General features: G+C 37.5%; 1 protein-coding gene across 2 annotated transcripts; it reads left to right on the forward strand.

The window, feature by feature from the left end:
• Positions 1 to 4,365: 4,365 nt before the first annotated feature.
• Positions 4,366 to 23,907, forward strand: RBM11 (RNA binding motif protein 11; the record flags this gene model as incomplete). 2 transcript variants are annotated; one of them, XM_079704386.1, is made up of 5 exons in its annotated part: positions 4,366 to 4,461; positions 7,923 to 8,085; positions 9,410 to 9,482; positions 21,154 to 21,250; positions 23,596 to 23,907. In XM_079704386.1, 5 exons carry the CDS (start codon positions 4,366 to 4,368, stop codon positions 23,905 to 23,907), a joined length of 741 nt encoding a protein of 246 aa, XP_079560512.1. The 2 variants fall into 2 exon arrangements, with proteins under 2 accessions (XP_079560512.1, XP_079560513.1); XM_079704387.1 differs by having other exon boundaries at positions 23,623 to 23,907.
• Between the last annotated feature and the right edge of the window lie 1,272 nt (positions 23,908 to 25,179).

A 25,179-nucleotide genomic window follows, 5' to 3' on the forward strand; every position in this document is an offset into this window, starting at 1 on the left:
AAAATTATTACTGGATTTCTTTTCACATGTTTACTTAATTTTTCCCTTATTTTCCTTCTTAGAAATGGATTTTAGTAGGCAAGGAAAATAGAGAATTGCTATTCTCTATGTACATGCCTTATAAGTTCAAAAATTAAATTTGCATTTTGGAAATTCAAATCTCTGTAAATTTCCAAAGATACTTTAAGGACAGACCTGTTTAATTTACATCAATCAGTAGAAACTATGCTGAGGTCTGGGGAGGTGTTTCAGAGGAACCACAAACAAAATGAGGTATTCATTTAAAAATCATGAAAAATGTAACCGCTGATGAGATGTCATCATTATTTTGGCCTGTTTGATCTCTTGGAATTTTATGTGAGACTTCAGTTTTAAAAGGGTGCCACCACGATAATTTGACTGGAGACCAACAAATAACCTAGGTCCTTCCACACCATTTAGCTGTAACAAGTATGCTTTTCTAACAAAGATATAAGTAAACTACATCTTTTCAGAATGTGGGAAGAAAGATAATATGTCATTCATCTTAAGAGAAATTCTTAATAAGTTTATAATCAAATTAACTGAAAAGTCTTTCCTATTTAACATATTTTTCTTTTGCTCTGTGCTTTTGATGTGACACTGTAATATGAATCTTGCAAATTATTTTCATCTTAGCCATTCTAAAGTGCTCATTGAAAATATCAAGTTGGCATTTAAGACAATACATGGCAGAGTTTCAAAATATAAAATTATATTTCATTTTCATATTTTTCACTTACTGTCAATACTGAGAAAGTTGGGATTGTTCATGGCCATTGCATTAAATAGCAAAATATCGAGGAATGATGAAATATTATATAAAAGGCCTATAGTTTAGTAAGACAATATATATGTACTATTTAGTCTCCTTGGATATAAAAAAATATTTTAAGAATCTTGCAGACATGCATACAATATAAATCATACTATAAGACTGAAAATGAGAATGATGATGATGAAGATATAAAATTGATGGAGCCCTATGCATCAGGCAAGCTTCTAGGCACTCTATAGCTAATTACAGTAGGTAGTTGAGTCGTATTTATTGAGATGAGGAAGTCATTTTTTGTCAGAATATACTGTGGCACAAAAAGTTGAATAATTTAACAACATGTGTCAAAATGCTTAATGATCTTGACATTTGGTTCCGTAATTAAATATCCAAGATACTTTCCCACAGAAATACTAACATATGTGCACAAAGATATATGAGCAAGGAAGTTCATTATATGAGCAAGGAAGTTCATCTCAACATTTTTATAATAGCCAAAAAATGGAAACAATATAAACATCTAACAGTGGGGGATTAGTCTAATTATATACATACTGTGAATTAAAATTAATGATGTAGAGAAATCAGTATTTATTGGTATAGAAAGCCTTCATTACATGGTTTTGGGGTTATAAAAGGCAAGCTAAAAAACAGTATGTGTAGTAAGGTTTATATTCCTAAAATATGCTTCATGTATATATGTATAGATCAAAGTTAGGAAGATTTTCCTCCAAAATGTTTATATCTGCACGGTAGACTCGATGATTTTCACTCTCTTAGTTATCTCTTTAAATATTATGAACACGTCTTTACAATAAACATCTTATGTAAGTAAAGCAACACAAAGTTATATTTACTTGGGACAAATATGGTTAAGAAAATCAGAATAAAGACAAAAAGACAGTCAGAAGAAAAAAATGAAGACAAAATTGAGGTCAATTTTTAAAAGGCATCCACTACACTCCCTTAACATTAATTTCCCAAGTTTCTCCATTCATTCATTCATGTGTTCACTCATTTAAGCAACTTTTATTAAGTATCTATTAATTTCCAGGCTTAACTTAGTTGCTGGACATACAAAGTAGAGACATTCATTTAGTCAAACTGTATTATTTCAACAACTATTTATGATACATCTACAGAGGTGTCAGGGATTGTTCTAGGTACCGAAATATATTTATCCTATAGTACTTCACAGTGAGGAGGGCTGGAAAAAGGTATATCTAGGAAACTATGGAACCACACAGGTAGAACAGCCAGCTAATCTACAGTGCAGAATGGGAAGCCTTGCAGGAAATGCTGTCTACAAAAGAGACAAAAGAGCTGAACTACAAAAGAGAATAAGTCACCTGGGCAAAAAAGGGGAGAAAGGAACTCTAGAGTTCTAGATATATCTATATCTATATCTATATCTATATCTATATCTATATCTATGTATACACACACACATACATTTTCATTTTTTATGTCTTCATGCAGTTAGGGGTATAAGACATCCTGATATGAGTGAAGAAAGGCTAATTCTTTATTCATTCATTTAACCCATTAAACCTTATATGTGACTAATGGCCCAGGAAATTCTGAGAATAAAGTGGATTCTTTTTTACCTACCACTAGCATTCACTCAATTTCAATTAGGAAATACAGTAAGCTTACATTAGAAAAAAAAAATATATATATATATAGAGAGAGAGGTCAAATTCTGAGCAAACAGCTAACTGCATTGAGCTGACCTTCAGAGCTTAAAACATTAAATAATTACTCTAGAAGTACATGGGCCATAAACTTATGTACTGCCAAAAGAAAAGAGGATGTGATAAGAACACCAAAATCATGCACACTGTAGACAAAGAATGATGCAAATTTCAATCCAGCAAGAAAATATGATCATGACTTATATGCACTACATATTTTACAATGAAACCTGAAGTTACACCTCCCAGATAAGCAGTGTCTGAGGGGAAGTTAAAGAGAAAATATCTTGGTTTGGATAAAGTTTATGGGGTAAATGAATTTTAAAAATAGATAAGTCTACACATAATAGAGACCTGCAAGTATCCACTCATTTGATCAACATATATTTGTTACATGCCTACAACGTGCAAGTTTTCTCAACCCCCTCCTACCCTACTACAACAATATTGATGATAGAAGAAAGAAAGAATAAATGAAGACAGGACTTACAGATTCATAATATATCAACCAAAGGTAACTAGTGAAAGTTACTGACACATGATTTTATATTTATATGTTCAAGAAGTCTGTTTCTCCCATTACACTGTACGGTTTAGGAGGGCAGATCTTTATACTCACCTTTGTTTCCCAAGGATTAAAAACAGTGCCTGGCATGTAATGAGCACTCAGAAAATATCTATTAAATGAGGTAATTATATTAGTCCAATCTGTTCCTTAAGAAACAGAACTTGGATTCCAAAAAGTGAAATTACTTGCTTAAAGTCATAAAATGAAGTATTGTCAGAGTTCAGTTAGAAATCAGGATTCCAAACATGTGTCCCTTTTCATTAGAAAAGATGATTTCTTTGGTCCAGTAACCATGTAAAAGAATACCTTTTCAATTAAAAATGAATTATCACCACACCTAAGTAAAGGCCAAATAGTGATTACTTGCATGATATTTACAGGATGATTTCGGGGTCCTTTGTAGACATATCATATCAGAAAGGAAGCCAAGTTAACAGTTGACAGTTAATTTATCAAAGCACTGAGATTCTGAGTAAGTTTTCTTCCTCCTTTCTTTTAATTATCTTTATTGTTTTTAGGATTTTTTTTTCAATGCTCAAGTAAGAATTAATTCTTCACCCTGCTCCCACAGCTTACAAAGTACAGCCCTGATACAAAATACAAACATTGGATCCTACTACAATCACCCAGCAGCCATCCTCAAGAATTCTGACTTCAGTAACAAAACTTGCTATATCCTTTCCAGTATTCCTTGGTATAGTCTGTTTTCTTAAGTTCAAATGCCTTCTGCAGTCCACTTAAAACCTGTGTCCATTTTCCAAGACTTCACTAGGGAGCTCTTCCTAGGTAAATATATTAATTCTAGTACTCTACTGTATCCACATCCATGCATGCATGCATGCACTCACTCTTTCAAAAAGTATTTTATGAAGAATACAAATTTCAAATCCCAATGATTTATTCATTTACTCTTTGGAAGCAAAGAAATTAGTCTTCCCCCTTAGCCTGGGAGCTTCTGTAATGAAGTTAGTATGTTTTAAATCACCTCTATAGTCATTTTATTTAAAATGTTTGTTGAATAAATCCAAAATCAATTCATAATGTCGTGCCCTGGAAAATGAAGGAACCTCCATAAGCAAGAGGTCAACGCCCCTTGCACACTAATCTTACTTATTCTCACTCACTCTCCCAAGGTCCCAGCCGATCCGGGGCGCGGCGAAGGCGCGCTGGGCGGTAACCACGGGGTGCTGGGGGCGTGTCGCCGCAGCCTCGCTCCGCCCCTTGCGCGTTTACTCTCGGAGCCGGCTCCGCTGGTGAGGAGAGGGGGCGTCGTCTCGAGGCCTCCTCAGTTCTTGGGCCGAGGCGAAGGCATGTTCCCTGCTCAGGAGGAAGCCGACAGGACGGTGTTTGTGGGAAATTTAGAGGCCCGAGTGCGGGAAGAGATTCTTTACGAGCTGTTCCTTCAGGTACTGTCGGCGGAGAAGGGGTGGCTGAGGGGCGGGGCGCGTCGAGCCGGAAGCGCAGCCAGAGGGGCGGGCCGCACCTGAACCATCCGGAGCCCGGCCCTCTTCCCGCCCCATCCTGTGCCTTGGTTTTAATTTAGTTCCGCTTTGGCGCACCTGTCACCAGGTGAGCAACTGGGTAGTGAAGTGACAGAGTGCGCCCCTTCCCCATCCGTTCCGCATCCCATCCCCACTGCAGAGTCCTGGGGTGAGCAGTGACTGGGCTCCCTTCAACCCCCAGCCCTGAGTAAGGGCTTTTCAGAGGCTGCCTGGGCCTTGGGTGTGTTCAGGCAAAACACAAAACAGCCCTGTCACTGTCTTGCTTCAGGTAATAAGCACCTCACGCCTTACATCCCGCGAAATGAGAGGAATATATTTTAACATGTTTCCATATACATTACTTATTCCCCCCAAGCCCTTTTACACGGCAAGTATTTTTACTCCAGAATGATAAACGAGATTTGAAATGATTTGGGCAGCCAAATCACGACTGTGACCAATTGATTTCCTGGCCAGTTCCCTTTATTTCATACCAAGAGGATCTTATGAAAACTTTTCCAGACCTGGTACCTCCAGGATTAAAACTCCTGTCTCCTGTAAACACTCACCTACTGTATACACATAGGTCTCACTTGCTAAAGAGATGTCTTCATTCAGCCATTCATTTAACCATTTAATGATCCACAATTATGTGACAAACAGTAAGGAAGGTGCTGGACATACAAATTTAAGAGACAGCCCTTGGTCTTCCTAAAAGGAGAAGTTTCAAATTAATTACCATGATTTAAGTTAATCTGCAAAAAAGAGGGACACATAGTATAGAAAAGTTGTTTAGAGTGTGAATTCTGATGTCAGCAATGTGACTTTGGCCAAGTAAATGAATAGCTCAGTGCCCAGTTTCCTCAAATGTCAATGGGAGTAATAGTATCCACAATATGATGTGGTGTGAAGATTGAATAAACGAATCCAGATAAAACAAAACTGAACCTGGCCCTTACTAAGTGTTTGCTGCTGCTGCCACTACTAATGTCACTACTGTTACTATCAATAATCCTACTGGTACTAACATCAAGAGAAATCAAGAGTGACTTCCTCCTATCAGAATAAGGGCAAGTTCAAAGGGAGCAATAGCAAAACTAAATATCAAAGGCTAAGTATGAGTACCGGAGGTGAAAGGCGTTCCTTATGTAGTTTCTGAAAGGCTCTACCTTCATCTGGGAACTAAAGCACCCCTCTGTTAATTACAGATACAATTTGATAGAATTTCCTCCAGGAACTCAGTTTCCTTTCCTGGACATAAAACATTTTTATTATTTGAAAAATATTGTTGATTTTAAGGCTTTTATTCTTATTCTTCTAACCTGCCATCGTTTTTAAACTCATCCTTTTTAATCTACTCTAATACTTGTCTTGTCCTATGGTTATTTTTTCTCCCAGTATTACTTGAAACTTATCATTTTAACTTAAAAAAAGGGAGGGGGGAAGGAAGGTAGGGAGAGAGGGAGGAAGGGAGGGAAGGAGGGGAAGAGAGAGAGAAAGAAAGAAAAAGTACAGTTCTTTTTCTCCAGGAGGCTTCTTTCATGTTGAGCCAACAAAAAAGGAACAGAGGGGACTGATGAGGGGAATGGGATAGGCATGAAGGCCCCCATGCACGTATATTCTTTCTAGTCAGTAGGGACTGGATCTATATCAGTTGTATGTGGATCTACAAGATAGATAGGTAGATCTCATTGTTTATAATTTCTCCCTAAACAAAATATTCATCTCTTTTAACAGTTCAGACAACCAAGCATACATCTGCATTTTTGCCTAAGCCCTTCTGTATTCTAGAAGAATTTGCTAAAGTGAGATATCTTTTAGGAAGGCTTCAACCCAACAGAAGTTAGCAGATCTTGACAACTGGCCACACTGTTTATGTGTTTCATTTTGTTTTAAAGAGACTAAAAAGTTTTGATGTGATTATTGCTACCAGCAATCCTTCTTGTTGGACTTTATCTTTAAAAATGCACGGGCATAGTTTTGAATTTGTGAAACTCAAAGCATGTAAGCACATTCTGTCCGTTTGCGATTTCATATATTTAATATCAGCAGTGGAAAAGTACTGATTAAACTTGATTTGTTTTATTACTATATATAGTTATCCTTTTTACTGGTTTCTTTCAAATTTCTGCTTATCCTTGGAAGAGTGGAAATCAGTTTCAATATCTTTGTACTTTTAACCAAGAAATACTGACGTAGAGATTTCAAGGGGAAAGATAATGAATTCAGTTTCAAATATGTTGAGTTTGAAACACAATCACATGGAGGTCTCTAGGAGACTGTCTCCATGAATGAGGCATGAGTGGGAAAAATAGATTTGTTGATGCAGTGGCTCTTGAAGACAGAAGGGAGGATGAGCTACTCTCTGGGAAAGTAGAGAATAAAAAAAGATTGAATCTTAAAATACAGCATCATTTTGAAGACCATAATTAACATTTTTCTTTAGACTAAAAACAATTTCTTAATATACTTATCGAACTCAACAGAGATCAGTAATCAATCATTAAAGTGCAATGGAAAACTATGAGCCGTTCACCATTAACTCTTAGCTATTGTGAGTCTTGGTGAGCACTAACTCAAATCACTATCATGGTGGAGAGGTAATATTCTTTTGGTTGTAATTAACATATTTTACAATAGTTGACTCTGCTTTTTTACTCTGTATTGCTAATTATAGGTTTTATTATCAATAAAATCTGAATATTTTCAATTTATTTTATTCTATTTTAATAATACACCATGGAGTAATATTCTCCTGTTGTTGGATTTAGAGCCTTCCTCATTTTTCATTCTTATAAATAATGCACCTACCTAAAAGTGTTAAACATATTAAAACATTTTTCCCTTTGGGAATATTTACCAAATGGGATTACCAGATCAAAATACAGTTTCTATATAGATCAAAAATTTAGTTTCTCCTGTGAAAATGTTTAATCTTGTCAGAAAAAATTAGGCTTTGACGTAATGTTACCGGTTTCTTTATGATAAGTCAAAGAACATTGGGTTTGTCATTTCACTTATTTTTGAGTTATACACTGCTAATATGTGTGGAGACAAAGTAGTATTTTAACCTTAGATTTAAATGCACTCTAAATTGTTTTGTTAGGCCTAACATAAAGGTAACATATCTTTCCTTTTAAGATTTGGAACTATTACCTAAAATTTCCTGATCTTAACACCATAAATGTTTTTTAATGAGCCAGAAAAATGCCAAGAAAGTGTAAGTATGATATTTATTGTTAGGAAAATACATTATTAACAGAGCTACATAAAGCTGTTATTGCTAACAGATTTTTTTTTTTTAGTCTAAAGTTGAGTATACTTGATTTTCTCAGTGTAAAAAAATCTTTAGATTTATGAGAAAATAATTTTTAAGTTTCTTACAGGCTGGGCCATTAACCAAAGTGACTATCTGCAAAGACAGAGAAGGAAAGCCGAAGTCTTTTGGGTTTGTCTGCTTTAAACACCCAGAATCGGTGTCTTATGCCATAGCTTTGCTGAATGGAATTCGTTTATATGGAAGACCAATTAATGTGCAGTATCGATTTGGTAGGTTTTGTCACTGATGAATCTTCCAAGTGTGTTTTGTTGGTGGTGCTGTTCCCAGAGTTGTAAACATTTTTATTTTCTATATTATAGCCTAAGACCAAAAGAGTGCCCCTGTAGTCTCTTAAAATTTCTCAGAACACATTCATAATGTTATGCAATTAGTTAATATTACCAATTAGGTTGCCAACTCTATAGCATCTTTTCTGTATTAAAATTTTAAATGTTCTATTTTAATGTCAGCCAGCAAATAGCTATGATAGTTGCTATTGGCTGTTAAGAATTAAACAAATCTAAATGAACTGGGGACACACAACTCTAGCTTCTATATAGCAAGGCTATTTGCTGATCTTCTTGTCAATGGTATCAAATATCTACTATTTGGAGGATAGGGTGGGTGCCTAGTCCTTCTCCTGGTGTTACCATGCTATACATATCACCCTGGATCTGAGTCCCTGTAAAAGCAGCTGGCCAAAGGCTGACCCTTAATGGAAGAAAGCTTCCTGACATGAACAGCCTCAAACGCCTTCTCCTGCTACATGTCAAGAACTGATCATCTTTGATTAGATGCCCAGAGAACATTGTACTATTGCTCTAGCCCTTTCATAGTTTGAGGGACTGATAGAGGCAATGCTTATGCTTTTGCTGCAATGTTTGCAATGCTTATGTTGCCTACCTCCCCTAATGATTCAGGTTTATTGATGTATCTCTTGTTTGTTTGGTTTTTATTCTTCTTGCTATACTAAAAAAAATAAATAAGAATAAGGAAACAATGTGTTGTTGCAAAGGAAAAGCATAACTTTGCATTTCATTTTGTTTTGTTTTTGCAAAGATAATTAATTGGTTGCATCACGCTCTCATGTACTGTCCCGTTAACTCATACTGACTGGTAAAACGGGCCAGGCCATATCATGTTCTGACACATCCCCAGCCAGCTGCTCATTATCCTCTGTCAGGTTGCATTCACTTTTGTCAGTACAGTTTAGAGAACTCATGCCTTCTACGCAGGAGGCAAATAACACTGATTATTTGCCATTTTTAGTTTCCAGGTGTGTATTTGACATTTTTAGTTTCCAGGTGAGTAGAACCAAATAGCATCACCTGTCTTATATGGCCCCATGTCAACATAATTATTTTCTACCCCCATTGCTTTGGACAAAGCTTGGTTATAATTTAGCCATTTATAGTGATGTAAACAACCTATAAATATTACTTGGAGATCAAAGATATATTCATGTATCTTATATGGAATTTTTAAAAATGGTTTAATGTGAGAACTCCAAAAACTTGTAACATGAAGTAATCTGTTATTCTGTTTCTTTTAAAGGGAGCTCTCGCTCTTGTGATCCAGCTAACCAAAGTTTTGAGAGCTGTGTCAAGATAAATTCACACAGCTACAGGTAATTAAAAGTATTTTTTTCACAAAGGTAAAGCAAATAAATATGGTCTCATGCCAGGAAGGGTTCTTATATATTCTGGACTACTGTAAAACCTTACTCTTTAGACATAGGATAATATTAAGGAATTCATTTTTCCTGAAAACATGAAAAGTGACAGAAAATATTTTCATTTAAAGTTTAGTCAATATTTTCTGCAGTAGGTGGCAGAGATATATATTTGTGGCATTCTTTATAGGTTACTGTGTACTTTTCATAACTGTTAAATCACTTAAGCATCCAGAGTCTCATTGCGATGGATCACAGAGTCACTATTATCCATATTTTATACTTGAATAAACATAGAGATGCAAAAGTTAACTAATTGCCAAGGGCACAAAGATGAAAAAGTGATAGTTGCTAGGCTTAAAATTAAGCCTTCTGACATTAAGCCACTCTCCTGTTTATGTTACTATTTTTAAAAACTTCTCTATGTTAATTTTCAAAATATTCTCAAGTTTTGTGTAGGCTGATTTCTCAATGCAATGGTAGCCTGCAAGGACACTCTCAGTTCAGCTATCCCAAAGGTCATGGAACAGAAAGTCTCCCAAACCAAATAAGATGCTCAAATAACACCATTTAGTAAAACAATTTAAAAGATGCAGTCAAAAGCAAAAGGAAAGACACTGGATAGTGAAAAGCAAAAGGAAAGATACTGGATAGTTAGCATAAATGGGTGAAAGAAGCATACTAGCTGAGTTCTGATTACACTAGTATTCATATGCCCTGTTTCTCTCTGTGCTGCATCAACCTTTCCCACTGATAGTGTGGTCATGAACCCTAGAGTTGAGGTTTGAGTAACGAATTCCATTCAGATAGAAAGTTCCCGGAGCTAGTTTCACTCACTTGCTCTCTCAAAAAGACATAGGGGTGGGCTTCCCTGGTGGCGCAGTGGTTGAGAGTCCGCCTGCCAATTCAGGGGACACAAGTTCGAGCCCCGGTCCAGGAAGATCCCACATGCCGCGGAGCGGCAAGGCCCGTGAGCCATGGCGGTGGAGCCTGCGCGTACAGAGCCTGTGCTCCGCAACGGGAGAGGCCACAACAGTGAGAAGCCCGCATACCGCAAAAAAAAAAAAAAAAAAAAAAAGACATAGGGGCAAATACACCTGGCTACAGAAGGAGCTAGATGCTCACAGGTTCTATCTGAGTTTCTTAGGCAGAACAAAAACAAGAAAAGCAGCAAAACTGTTAGCCCATAGGTGCCGTGATAAGGACTAGGTATTTCCTTCCCTTTCTTTCTATGAGTAACAATCTTATTCCATCATATTTTCTATCGGATCTATCTGTGGCATCTCTTAAAACATACTAAGTTATTTATTATGCATATTTAATATATATTATGAATTCTGCCTGTGTCTCCCAAGCCACTTGCTTATTCTGTTTCTAACACAGTTTCATTGCTATCTCATAAACTCGTTTTAGCTGAGTTCTGGCTACACTAATATTCGTAGACCCTGTTTCTCTGCTGCATCAGCTGCATCAGTGTAGCTTACTTAAAGGCTACCCTAAGCATTTCTTGTGAGTTTCATCCATCCCTGTTTTTTTCTTGTTTTCTGTAGCAGAACTGAGTATTCTCCAGTAGGCTAACAACAGCTGAACCTCCCATGCCTGCTAACTATATCAGCCCTCCTAGGCATGGAAGAGTGGCCTCTTAGAACTGACGATTTCCCAGTCTTATCTTTAGGAGAAGTACTGCACTCCAAGTGTAACGCGGTGTGCTCCATGTCTTCATTCTCCCCAACATTTCTTTATCAGTGAAATAAAGACAAAATAGGTACTGAAACCAGACTGCCTGAATTTGAATCCTGCCTCTGTCACTTTATTAACCTTGGACAGATTATCACACTGTACCCCATCTCTAAAATGAGGATAGTACCTCAGAAGGTTATTGTGAGAATCAAATTTTATAATAAATTCAAGGTATTTAAAATACTGAGCACATAGCAAGTATCCAGTAAATACTTTCAGCGAATGTTAGCAAAAAGAGGTAGTGATTCACTTCCTTCATATGAGAGGAACTATGGACTCATGAATTGAGGCATTTATGTAATATAAAAGCTTCCCCTCTTCTTCTAGTGGGAAAAGATACCTCTTTTTTCTCAGGAGTTTGGAAAAAAGCTATTGCTAGGTTTGGGACAGAAGAAGAAAAACTAGATAAACAGCTAGAAGATGGGAGTAACTCGCATTCTCTACTTACGTTTGATGTACTTTTAATCATCACAAATTCTAGGGTAGAAGATCAGAAATATGTGTATATTCCATAATACTCCACTTCACTGGTTGTATCTTATTCTTCTAGTATGTGCTGCGTTATAAAGGAAGAATGGGAAAAGGTTATCATGTTCTAGAAGTGTTGTGCAGAGAAAAATGGTGCACTTGTTATACCCTATAGTCCTTCTTGGAAATGGGTTTTTGTGCTTGTTATTGCCTCTTAGGCAATAAATAGTTCTGTTTTTAATAAATAGTTCCTGTATTAGCATGCTAAGGCTACCATAAAAAGTACTGCAAACAGAGTGCTTAAACACAGAAATGAATTCTCTCACAGTTCTGAAGCCTCAAAGTCCAAGATCAAGGTGTCTGCTAGATTTCTTTTTTTTTTTTTTAGTTTCTACTTTATAACAAAGTGAATCAGTCATACATATACATCTGTTCCCACTTCCCTTCCCTCTTGCGTCTCCCTCCCTCCCACCCTCCCTATCCCACCCCTCCAGGCAGTCACAAAGCACCGAGCTGATCTCCCTGTGCTATGCGGCTGCTTCCCACTATCTATCTACCTTACGTTTGGTACTGTATATATGTCCATGTCCGTGTCACAGCTTACCCTTCCCCCTCGCCATATCCTCAAGTCCATTCTCAAGTAGGTCTGTGTCTTTATTCCTGTTTCACCCCTAGGTTCTTCATGACATTTTTTTTCTTAAATTGCATATATATGTGTTAGCATATGGTATTTGTCTTTCTCTTTCTGACTTACTTCACTCTGTATGACAGACTCTAGGTCTATCCACCTCATTACAAATAGCTCAATTTCATTTCTTTTTATGGCTGAGTAATATTCCATTGTATATATGTGCCACATCTTTTTTATCCATTCATCCGATGATGGACACTTAGGTTGTTTCCATCTCCGGGCTATTGTGAATAGAGCTGCAATGAACATTTTGGTACATGTCTCTTTTTGAATTATGGTTTTCTCAGGGCATGTGCCTAGTAGAGGGATTGCTGGGTCATATGGTAGTTCTATTTGTAGTTTTTTAAGGAACCTCCATACTGTTCTCCATAGTGGCTGTACCAATTCACATTCCCACCAGCAGTGCAAGAGTGTTCCCTTTTCTCCACACCCTCTCCAGCATTTATTGTTTCTAGATTTTTTGATGATGGCCATTCTGACTGGTGTGAGATGATATCTCATTGTAGTTTTGATTTGCATTTCTCTAATGATTAATGATGTTGAGCATTCTTTCATGTGTTTGTTGGCAGTCTGTATATCTTCTTTGAAGAAATGCCTCTTTAGGTCTTCTGCCCATTTTTGGATGGGGTTGTTTGTTTTTTCGCTATTCAGCTGCATGAGCTGTTTGTAAATTTTGGAGATTAATCCTTTGTCAGTTGCTTCATTTGCAAATATTTTCTCCCATTCTGAGGGTTGTCTTTTGGTCTTGTTTATGGTTTCCTTTGCTGTGCAAAAGCTTTGAAGTTTCATTAGGTCCCATTTGTTTATCTTTGTTTTTATTTCCATTTCTCTAGGAGGTGGGTCCAAAAGGATCTTGCTGTGATTTATGTCATAGAGTGTTCTGCCTATGTTTTCCTCTAAGAGTTTGATAGTTTCTGGCCTTACATTTAGGTCTTTAATCCATTTTGAGCTTATTTTTGTGTGCTGTTAGGGAATGATCTAATCTCATATTTTTACATGTCCGTGTCCAGTCTTCCCAGCACCACTTATTGAAGAGGCTGTCCTTTCTCCACTGTACATTCCTGCCTCCTTTATCAAAGATAAGTTGACCATATATGCATGGGTTTATCTCTGGGCTTTCTATCCTGTTCCATTGATCTATCTTTCTGTTTCTGTGCCAGTACCACACTTGTCTTGATTACTGTAGCTTTGTAGTAGAGCCTGAAGTCAGGGAGCCTGATTCCTCCAGCTCCATTTTTCGTTCTCAAGATTGCTTTGGCTATTCGGGGTCTTTTGTTTGTCCAAACAAATTTTGAAATTTTTTGTTCTAGTTCTGTGAAAAATGCCAGTGGTAGTTTGATAGGGATTGCATTGAATCTGTAGATTGCTTTGGGTAGTAGAGTCATTTTCACAATATTGATTCTTCTAATCCAGGAACATGGTATATCTCTCCATCTCTTTGTATCATCTTTAATTTCTTTCATCAGTGTCTTATAATTTTCTGCATACAGGTCTTTTGTCTCCTTAGGTAGGTTTATTCCTAGATATTTTATTCTTTTTGTTGCAATGGTAAATGGGAGTGTTTTCTTGATTTCACTTTCAGATTTTCCAACATTAGTGTACAGGAATGCCAGAGATTTCTGTGCATTAATTTTGTATCCTGCTACTTTACCAAATTCATTAATTAGCTCTAGTAGTTTTCTGGTAGCATCTTTAGGATTCTCTATGTATACTATCATGTCATCTGCAAACAGTGACAGCTTTACTTCTTCTTTTCCAATTTGGATTCCTTTTATTTCCTTTTCTTCTCTTATTGCTGTGGCTAAAACTTCCAAAACTATGTTGAGTAAGAGTGGTGAGAGTGGGCAGCCTTGTCTTGTTCCTGATCTTAGTGGAAATGGTTTCAGTTTTTCACCATTGAGGACGATGTTGGCTGTGGGTTTGTCATATATGGCCTTTATTATGTTGAGGAAAGTTCCCTCTATGCCTACTTTCTGCAGGGTTTTTATCATAAATGGGTGTTGAATTTTGTCGAAACTTTCTCTGCATCTATTGAGATGATCATATGTTTTTTCTCCTTCAATTTGTTAATATGGTGTATCACATTCATTGATTTGCGTGTATTGAAGAATCCTTGCATTCCTGGAATAAACCCCAATTGATCTTGGTGTACGATCCTTTTAATGGGCTGTTGGATTCTGTTTGCTAGTATTTTGTTGAGGATTTTTGCATCTATGTTCATCAGTGATATTAGCCTGTAGTTTTCTTTCTTTGTGACATCCTTGCCTGGTTTTGGTATCAAGGTGATGGTGGCCTCGTAGAATGAGTTTGGGAGTGTTCTTCCCTCTGCTATATTTTGGAAGAGTTTGAGAAGGATAGGTGTTAGCTCTTCTCTAAATGTTTCATAGAATTCGCCTGTGAAGCCATCTGGTCCTGGGCTTTTGTTTGTTGGAAGATTTTTAAACACAGTTTCAATTTCAGTACTTGTGATTCGTCTGTCTGTATTTTCTTCCTGGTTCAGTCTCAGAAAGTTGTGCTTTTCTAAGAATTTGTCCATTTCTTCCAGGTTGTCCATTTTATTGGCATAGAGTTGCTTGTAGTAATCTCTCATGATCTTTTGTATTTCTGCAGTGTCAGTTGTTACTTCTCCTTTTTCATTTCTAATTCTATTGATTTGAGTCTTCTCTCTTTTTTTCTTGATGAGTCTGGCTAATGGTTAATCAATTTTGTTTATCTTCTCAAAGAACCAGCTTTTAGTTTTATTGATCTTTGCTATCATCTCCTTCATTTCTTTTTCATTTATTTCTGATCTGATCTTTATGATTTCTTTCCTCCTGCTAACTCTGGGGGTCTTTTGTTCTTCTTTCTCTAATTGCTTTAGGTGCAGGGTCAGGTTGTTTACTCGAGTTGTTTCCTGTTTCTTAAGGTGGGATTGTATTGCTATAAACTTCCCCCTTAGAATTGCTTTTGCTGCGTCTCATAGGTTTTGGGTCGTCATGTCTCCATTGTCATTTGTTTCTAGGTATTTTTTGATTTCCTCTTTGATTTCTTCAGTGATCACTTCATTATTAAGTAGTGTATTGTTTAGCCTCCATGTGTTTGTATTTTTTACAGATCTTTTCCTGTAATTGATGTCCAGTCTCATAGCATTGTGGTCGGAAAAGATACCTGATACAATTTCAATTTTCTTACATTTACCAAGGCTTGATTTGTGACCCAAGATATGATCTATCCTGGAGAATGTTCCATGAGCACTTGAGAAAAATGTGTATTCTGTTGTTTTTGGATGGAATGTCCTATAAATATCAATTAAGTCCATCTTGTTTAATGTATCATTTGAAGCTTGTGTTTCCTGATTTATTTTCATTTTGGATGATCTGTCCATTGGTGAAAGTGGGGTGTTAAAGTCCCCTACTATGAGTGTGTTACTGTCGATTTCCCCTTTTATGGCTGTTAGTATTTGCCTTATGTATTGAGGTGCTCCTATGTTGGGTACATAAATATTTACAATTGTTATATCTTCTTCTTGGATCGATCCCTTGATCATCATGTAGTGTCCTTCTTTGTCTCTTCTAATAGTCTTTACTTTAAAGTCTATTTTGTCTGATATAAGAATTGCTACTCCAGCTTTCTTTTGATTTCCATTTGCATGGAATATCTTTTTCCATCCCCTTACTTTCAATCTGTATGTGTCTCTAGGTCTGAAGTGGGTCTCTTGTAGACAGCATATATATGGGTCTTGTTTTTGTATCCATTCAGCCAATTTGTGTCTTTTGTTGTGAGCATTTAGTCCATTTACATTTAAGGTAATTATTGATATGTATGTTCCTATTCCCATTTCCTTAATTGTTTTGGGTTCGTTATTGTAGGTATTTTCCTTCTATAGTGTTTCTTGCCTAGAGAAGTTCCTTTAGCATTTGTTGTAAAGCTGGTTTGGTGGTGCTGAACTCTCTCAGCTTTTGCTTGTCTGTAAACGTTTTAATTTCTCCATCAAATCTGAATGAGATCCTTGCTGGGTAGAGTAATCTTGGTTGCAGGTTTTTCTTTTTCATCACTTTAAATATGTCTTGCTACTCCCTTCTGGCTTGTAGAGTTTCTGCTGAGAGATCAGCTGTTAACCTGATGGGGATTCCCTTGTGTGTTATTTGTTGTTTTTCCCTTGCTGCTTTTAATATGATTTATTTGTGTTTAATTTTTGACAGTTTGATTAATATGTGTCTTGGCATATTTCTCCTTGGATTTATTCTGTATGGGACTCTCTGTGCCTCCTGGACTTGATTAACTATTTCCTTTCCCATATTAAGGAAGTTTTCAACTATAATCTCTTCAAATATTTTCTCAGTCCCTTTCTTTTTCTCTTCTTCTTCTGGAACCCCTATAATTCGAATGTTGGTGCGTTTAATGTTGTCCCAGAGGTCTCTGAGACTGCCCTCTGTTCTTTTCATTCTTTTTTGTTTATTCTGCTCTGCTGCAGTTATTTCCACTATTTTATCTTCCACCTCACTTATCCGTTCTTCTGCCTCAGTTATTCTGCTATTGATCCCATCTAGAGTATTTTCCATTTCATCTATTGTGTTTATAATCGATGCTTGATTCATCTTTAGTTCTTCTAGGTCCTTGTTTACTGTTTCTTGCATTTTGTCTATTCTATTTCCAAGATTTTGGATCATCTTTACTATCATTATTCTGAATTGTTTTTCAGGTAGAATGCCTATTACCTCTTCATTTGTTAGGTCTGGTGGGTTTTTATCTTGCTCCTTCACCTGCTGTGTGTTTTTCTGTCTTCTCATTTTGCTTATCTTACTGTGTTTGGAGTCTCCTTTTTGCAGGCTGCAGATTCGTAGTCCCGTTGTTTTTGGTGTCTGTCCCCAGTGGCTAAGGTTGTTTCAGTGGGTTGTGTAGGCTTCCTATAGGAGGGGACTAGTACCTGTGTTCTGGTGGATGAGGCTCGATCTTGTCTTTCTGGTGGACAGGTCCACATCTAGTAGTGTGTTTTGGGGTGCCTGTGTCCTTATTAAATTTTTAGGCAGCCTCTCTGCTAATGGGTGGTGTTGTGTTCCTATCTTGCTAGTTGCTTGGCATAGCACGACCAGCACTGTAGCTTGCTGGTCGTTGAGTGAAGCTGGGTGCTGGTGTTGAGATGGAGATCTCTGGGAGATTTTCGCTGCTTGATATTATGTGGAGCTGGGAGGTCTCTTGTGGACCCTTGTCGTGAAGTTGGGTCTCCCACTTCAGACGCACAGCACTGACTCCTGGCTGCAGCACCAAGAGCCTTTCATCTACCCAGCTCAGAATAAAAGGGAGAAAAAGTAGAAAGAAATAATTAGTAGAAGAAAGAAAGAGAGAAAGAAAGAAGGAAAGAAAGGAAGGAAGGAAGGAAGAAAGAAAGGAGGGAGGGAGGAAGGAAAGAAAAGAAAGGGAGAAACGGAGGGAGCGAGGAAGGAAAGAAAGAGAGAAAGACAGGAAGGAGGGAGGGAGGGAGGAAAGAAAGAAAGAACGAAAGGGGGTAGGGAGGGAGGAAGGGGAGGTAGGAAAAAGAGAAAGAGAGAAGATAATGTAAAATAGAATAAAGTATGATAAAATATAGTAGCGTTAGTAAAATAAAAAAGTAATTATTAAAAAAAAATTAAAAAAAAAAAACAGACGGATAGAAGCCGGGGACAAATGGTGGAAGCAAAGCTATACAGAGAAAATCTGACACAGAAGCATACACATACACATTCACAAGAAGAGAACAAGGGGAAAAAAATCGTAAATCTTGCTCTCAAAGTCCGCCTCCTCAATTTGGGATAATTCGTTGTAAAAAGAGGAAAAGCGGAAAAAGTCTTAAATCTTGCTCTCAAAGTCCACTTCCTCAATTTGGGATAATTCGTTGTAAAAAGAGGAAAAGGGGAAAAAATCTTAAATCTTGTTCTCAAAGTCCACCTCCTCAATTTGGGATGATTCGTTGTCTATTCATGTATTCCACAGATGCAGGGTACATCAAGTTGATTGTGGAGCTTTAATCCGCTGCTTCGGAGGCTGCCCAGAGAGATTTCCCTTTCTCTTCTTTGTTCTCACAGCTCCCGGGCCTCAGCTTTGGATTTGGCCCCGCCTCTCCGTGTAGTTCACAGGAGGGTGTCTGTTCTTCGCTCAAACAGGACGGGTTTAAAGGAGCCGCTGATTCGGGGGCTCTGGCTCACTCAGGCCGAGGGGAGGGAGGGGCACAGAGTGCGGGGCGAGCCTGCGGCGGCAGAGGCCGGCGTGACATTGCACCAGCCCGAGGCGCTCCATTCGCTTTCCCGGGGAAGCCGTCCCTGGATCCCGGGACCCCGGCAGTGGCGGGCTGCACAGGCTCCCCGGAAAGGGGCCATGGACAGTGACCTGCGCTCGCACCCAGGCCTCTTGGCGGCGGCAGCAGCAGCCCCAGCGTCCCACGCCCGTCTCCGGGGTCCGCGCCTTTAGCCGCGGTTCGCGCCCGTCTCTGGAGCTCCTTTAAGCAGCGCTCTTAACCCCCTCTCCTCGCGCACCAGGAAAGAAAGAGGGAAGAAAAAGTCTCTTGCCTCTTCGGCAGCTCCAGACTTTTCCCGTACTCCCTCCAGGCTAGCCGTGGTGCACTAACCCCTTCAGGCTGTCTTCCCGCCGCCAGCCCCAGTCCTCTCCCTGCGCTCCGACTGAAACCCGATACCCGAGCCTCAGCTCCCAGCCCCGACCGCCCCGGCAGCCGAGCAGACAAGCCTCTCGGGCTGGTGAGTGCCTGAGGGCACCGATCCTCTGCCGGAATCTCTCTGCTTTGCCCTCCACACCCCTGTTGCTCCGCTCTCCTCCACTACTCTGAAGCTTTCCCCCTCCGCCACCCGCAGTCTCTGCCCACGAAGGGGCTTCTAGTGTGTGGAAACCATTCCTCCTTCACGGCTCCCTCCCACTGGTGCAGGTCCCGTCCCTCTCCTTTTGTCTCTGTTTATTCTTTTTTTCTTTTGCCCTACCCAGGTATGTGGGGAGTTTCTTGCCTTTTGGGGGTTCTGAGGTCTTCTGTCAGCGTTCAATAAGTGTTCTGTAGGAGTTGTTCCACGTGTAGATGAATTTCTGATGTATCTGTGGGGAGGAAGGTGATCTCCGCGTCTTACTCTTCCGCCATCTTCCGGATGCCCCCTAGATTTCTTTATGAGGGCTGTGAGAAAGTCTGTTCTGTTCCTCTCTCATAGCTTCTCCCGGTTTGTTGGCAATCTTTGATATTCCTTGGCTTGTACAAGCATCACCCGGCTCTCTGCCTTCATCTTCATATGGTGTTCTCCCTGTGTGCATCCGTCTCCAAATTTCCCCTTTTGATTATAATAAGTAAGGGTACCTGTTTAGCCCATCCTACTCCAGTATGACCTCCTCTTAGCTAATTACATCTGCAACAATGCTATTTCCAAATAAGGTCACATTCTGAAGTGTTGGGGGTTAGAACTTCAACATATAAATTTTGAGTTGACATGGTTCAACTCACAGCTCTTCCCAATTTACATGTGATTCCTCTGTGGAGACAACTGTGCATGCCCTGAGATTCACATAGGAAAGATAATGGTTTTAGAAAGTCTACAGCTGTTTTCATAACGGTGCTAATCTCACCACCTGTGTTACTGGGTTGTATCTTCCCCACTCTATAACTTCATTGCACTTTTTATCTTGTTTCTTTTCCATCACTTACCCCACACACATGTTCCAATCTCCTTGAACTCTACCTCCAAATCATGCTGTTATATTTTTCCCCTTCCTCTCACTGAAAAATAATCTTTCGCATCCTTACCTCCTATTCACTTCTTAACCCCATTGTTATGTGGAAGTTGTTCTTTTAAAGGTTATCAGGAACCTTCTGATCAACAATTGAGTAGTTTTGGTGCTTACCCAGTTTACTGTTCTGTAACACCCGACACTAATTATTTCCTTAATGAAATGCGTCTTCCACTGGCTTCTGTGATACTACTCTCACCACTTACCAATGCCTATCAATCTGACTGCTTCCTGTTGTTCTCCTGCCTTTGCCTCCACCTGCCTGTATTAATTTCACCCTTCCCCACAGTAAACTTCCTGTCCTAAGATTAGTAGTATTAGCATTAGAATTGTGGAATACTATGGAGCAAGTAGACTAATGACTAGCTGTAGAGTCTAGTCAGTATGCGTACCATTGGAATTTATTAGACATCTTGATAGAAGCAAATATTACATGTATAAATAAAACTTTAGGACACTACTGCCTTTAAATTAGCGATTGGTATTGTTTTAAATAGTGTGTGGAAGAAATAAGCAAATATTATGTGTTCATGTTAACATCAGCAGACCATTTAGGAAAGAACATAATTTTTGTAGTTAAACAGTGAAGATTTCTTCAAAAATAAATTGAGAAAATTTCTACCTTTCACTTTTTTTTTTTGTAGAAGATTGAATGTACCCTTGGTGATTATTAAGGACTTGCTTTGCTTTCTTCGTATCTAAGTGTTCTTTGTCTTTATACAACTATAACATTGATTAACATTTTCCTATCAGAAAGCCAAATGTGACTCTAAATATTGAGATTTCAATATGTAGCAATTAGTAAGACTTGCAGTACTGCTGTGTCACTACATTATCAGTGTAATAATGATTGTGTGTTTAAAGTTATCTTAATACAGTTCTTTTAGAGAAGCTCTTTTTTTTTAAATTATGAAGACCTGTCTTATTATAAGAATAAAGGACATGTATGCATAGGAATTTTAACTTTGTGTTACTTCTTTTATGTCCACCAAGAAATGAAGAAGTCATGGGCAGAACTTCCTTTCCCATGCAGTTCTCTCCAATTAATAATGCAGCTTTACCTCAGGAATATCTTTTCTTTCCAAAGATGGTAAGTTTGATATGCCTTTGGTTCAATATGTAGCATGATACAAACTATAAAGAACATGAAAACTACTTGGAACTTAAGCTGCTCAAATCTAAACCTAGAATGAAGGCAGCAGCTGCCCTGAGTTCTATGCCCTAATGGCAGTCTGCTGTAACGCAATCGTCTGAAATCCTACACATAGTACGTAAGCAAACAGCCAGTGTGTCAACAGAAAAGGGGCAGGTGTTAGTGATGATACACTGTGGTACAAGTAAAATTTGACTATAGAGTTCTCATTTAAATTGATACAGTCACTGTATAAAACAGTATGGAGACTCCTTAAAAAACTAAAAAATAGAACTACCATATGACCCAGAAATCCCACTACTGGGCATATACCCATAACCCATGTACCCCAGGGTTCATTGCAGCACTATTTACAATAGCCAGAACATAGAAACAACCTAAATGTCCATCGACAGATGTATGGATAAAGAAGATGTGGCACATATATACAATGGAATATTACTCAGCCACAAAAGGAAATGAAATTGGGTCATTGGTAGATATGTGGATTGACCTAGAGTCTGTCATACAAAGTGAAGTAAGTCAGAAAGAGAAAAACAAATGTATATTAACGCATATATGTAGAATCTAGAAAAATGGTACGGATAATCTATTTGCAGGGCAGGAATAGAAATGCAAACGTAGAGAATGGACACATGGACACAGAGGGGAAAGGAGAGGGTGGGATCAATTGGGAGATTAGGTTTGACATAAATACATGTGTAAAATAGATAGCTAGTGGGAACCTGCTGTATAGCACAGGGAGCTCAGCTCGGTGCTCTGTGATGACCTAGATGGGTGGGATGGAGGGGAAGGAAGGTCCAAGAGGGAGGGGGTGTATGTATACATATAGCTGATTCACTTCACTGTACAGCAGAAACTAACACAGCACTGTAAAGCAATTATACTCCAATTTTAAAAAGTGGAAAAAATGACTATTTTAGAAGATATGTTTTTAGAATCGAATAATTTCATTTAGTGAAACATTTTGGTAAAATGTAATCATCAATCACAAATATATTGCCTTTGGACATGGATATTTTTTTAAATAAATTTCTTCTTTTAACTAAAGGCAAAGATTCTCAACTGATAGAGTAAACTACATTATTTCCAAAGACTCTCAAAAATACGGTTCTGGCGTAGAAATCATAATGATGGTCTATATTGTTAAAGGGGAACTTATGAAATTTTTTTCTTCTAACTCCTCATTTTATACATAATAAAATTGAGGTTCAGAGGTATTAATCAACAAGCCCCAGATTATACAACTTGTTAATAAAAGATGTGGGACTATAACACAGGTATTCTGATTCACAGAATGTGATTACTTGCGAAAATCCAACATACCTGTGAGCTTCAGATTTTTCAAATAGACATTTTCACTTTGCAAACATAAGGAAATTTGATAATTTAACTTTTAGAAAAAACTTTTCTTAGTTATAGTGAGATATTAATAAACTGCCAGTTCTTATCTAAAACTGTCAATATCTTCTTTCTGGCTTTTTTTTTATCTTTGATGAGATGAGAAATACACACACACACACACACACACACACAAGATCATGTTATCTCTATTAATATTTAACCTACTTTGAGTTAAAAACTAGTTTAAAAACAAGGAAGTGTCTATCTTAACAACTGAAAACTGCTGTACAATATGGTGGCCATCAGCCATCCATAAGGAGCTGAGTTTTAATTTTTTTTTTAATTTTAATTAATTAAAATTTAAATTTAAAAACAGACTTGATTCAGTTATTGCAAAACTTTTAAGTATGTTTGAAAGAACTTGGGTAGTATATCTACTTTTTCACCTACATTTTATGTAATCTAAATTCATATGAAGTATTTTCAATGAAAATTTACCATCCAAATTAAATATGCTATAAAAGGCACACCAAATTTCAAAGACTTAGTATAAAAAAAGTAAAATATCTCATTAACAATTTTTATATTGGTTACTTGTTGAAATGATAATATTTTGGATATTTTGGGATAAATAAATTACCTTATTTAATTGCACCTGTTTCATTTTTATTTCCATATTGTGGCTACTAGAAGATTTAAAACTACATACATGGCTTACATTATATTTCAATAGGACAGCACTAATCTGTATTGTAGTAAGCTATACACTACCTTGAATCTTTATGTTAACCATTTAAGGAAACTACCATATCCCTAGTATGAAAAGTCACTGTCCTTCTTATACCAACACATGGTTTGATTTGCTTGTGGTTATTTGTGTAATGAATGTAAACTGTTAACTCTTTTTTTTTTTTAACTTTGTGGGCTTGTTTTGGTAGATGAATGTATGTGGGTTTTTTCCACAGCAGTGGCATGCATATAATCCAGCACTGCAGCTTCCTTACTATGAGATGACAGCACCACTTCCTAATAGCACTTCTGTGTCTTCCTCACTGAATTGTGTTCCAGATCTAGAGGCTGGACCCAGCTCTTATGAATGGGCTCACCAACAGCCAAGTGACTCTGACCTTTATCAGATGAATAAACGCAAGAGGCAAAAACAAACCAGTGATAGTGATAGTAGCACAGAAAACAATAGAGGAAATGAATATAGCCAAAATTTCCGAAAGTGTAAGAAAAAAAGATACTAGTATTTACATTCTAATGAAATGTATCTACACTGGTCTTCATTCTCTTAAAAGAAAAGAAAACTCTGTATTCCACTAAATGACCAATTCCATGGCTTTCTTGTCTTCTTTGAAATACATAATAATATGACCTCTGATTTGCTATTCAATTTTTGTCTTGAATGACAAAAACTTAAAAATAACATAGTGTGCTTTTTGTATTTGTAGTGGTGTTGTTAACAAGAAATGCACTTTGAGTTGTAATATTTTAGTATTATAATGAACTTGCGCTAAAATATTAATCAAAAGTCACTTACTGAGCACTTACGGATAAGGCACCATACTCTGCTTGACTGTCGCCTGTAACCCTCAGCTGTAAATAGGCTGAGATGAGAAGTGGAGTGGTCAATTTTCTGAATGAAACTAGTGCAAATATTTGAGTTGCATGTTTCTCCTAAGAAGACAGAATAAGCAGAGTTTAGTTTCCTCTATTACTAATATTTAATTTTTTATGTCTAAATATGTTATCTCTGAGCCTTATTCTCATACACGTTTATTTAATAAAATGAGGATATATCACAGTGATACCAAAGGAAAGATGATTATCACATGGCTAGTTTTTGGTCCTTTTCATATGATTGTGTATAAATAGGAATATCTGCCTTTAGTTGGCTATGTCATTATTTATTATCCACCTCTTTTGCCAACTGGGTTTGAGAGGGTGTATTCAACACATTTAAATCTTGGTAATGAACAATAAATGGAATGATATTTCATTAATGTATGATATTTAATGTTTATCATCAAATCAAGTTTCCTATTTCTGAATCATTTATTTGCAGAAGGTAATTAGACTACATGTAAAATTAATGATTTATTTGGACGAGTTTGTTAACTTTGTAGCTCATCATAAACTAGAATGATGAAAATATTTATGTATTAAAGCTAATTGAAAGGATCTCACAACTTCATTGGGGGTTAACCACCCAATTCAATAGGAAAAGACATTCTTTGATATTTCTTTTGCATGTTGCATAGCACTTTATAGGTATTTATTATTTAAAATAATAAAAATATTTTAAACAAAATGAGTAACTGAATTTAACTTTTGTTTGTAAATATACAATGCAGTAGCGTTTTTTTGTTTTTGTTTTTTGTTTTTTGTTTTTTGTTTTGCGGTACGCAGGCCTCTCACTGTTGTGGCCTCTCCCGTTGTGGAGCACAGGCTCCGGACGCGCAGGCTCAGTGGCCATGGCTAACGGGCCCAGCTGCTCCATGGCATGTGGGATCTTCCTG

This window comes from Hyperoodon ampullatus (assembly GCF_949752795.1).
Source record: "Hyperoodon ampullatus genome assembly, chromosome: 5".
NCBI lineage: Eukaryota > Metazoa > Chordata > Mammalia > Artiodactyla > Ziphiidae > Hyperoodon > Hyperoodon ampullatus.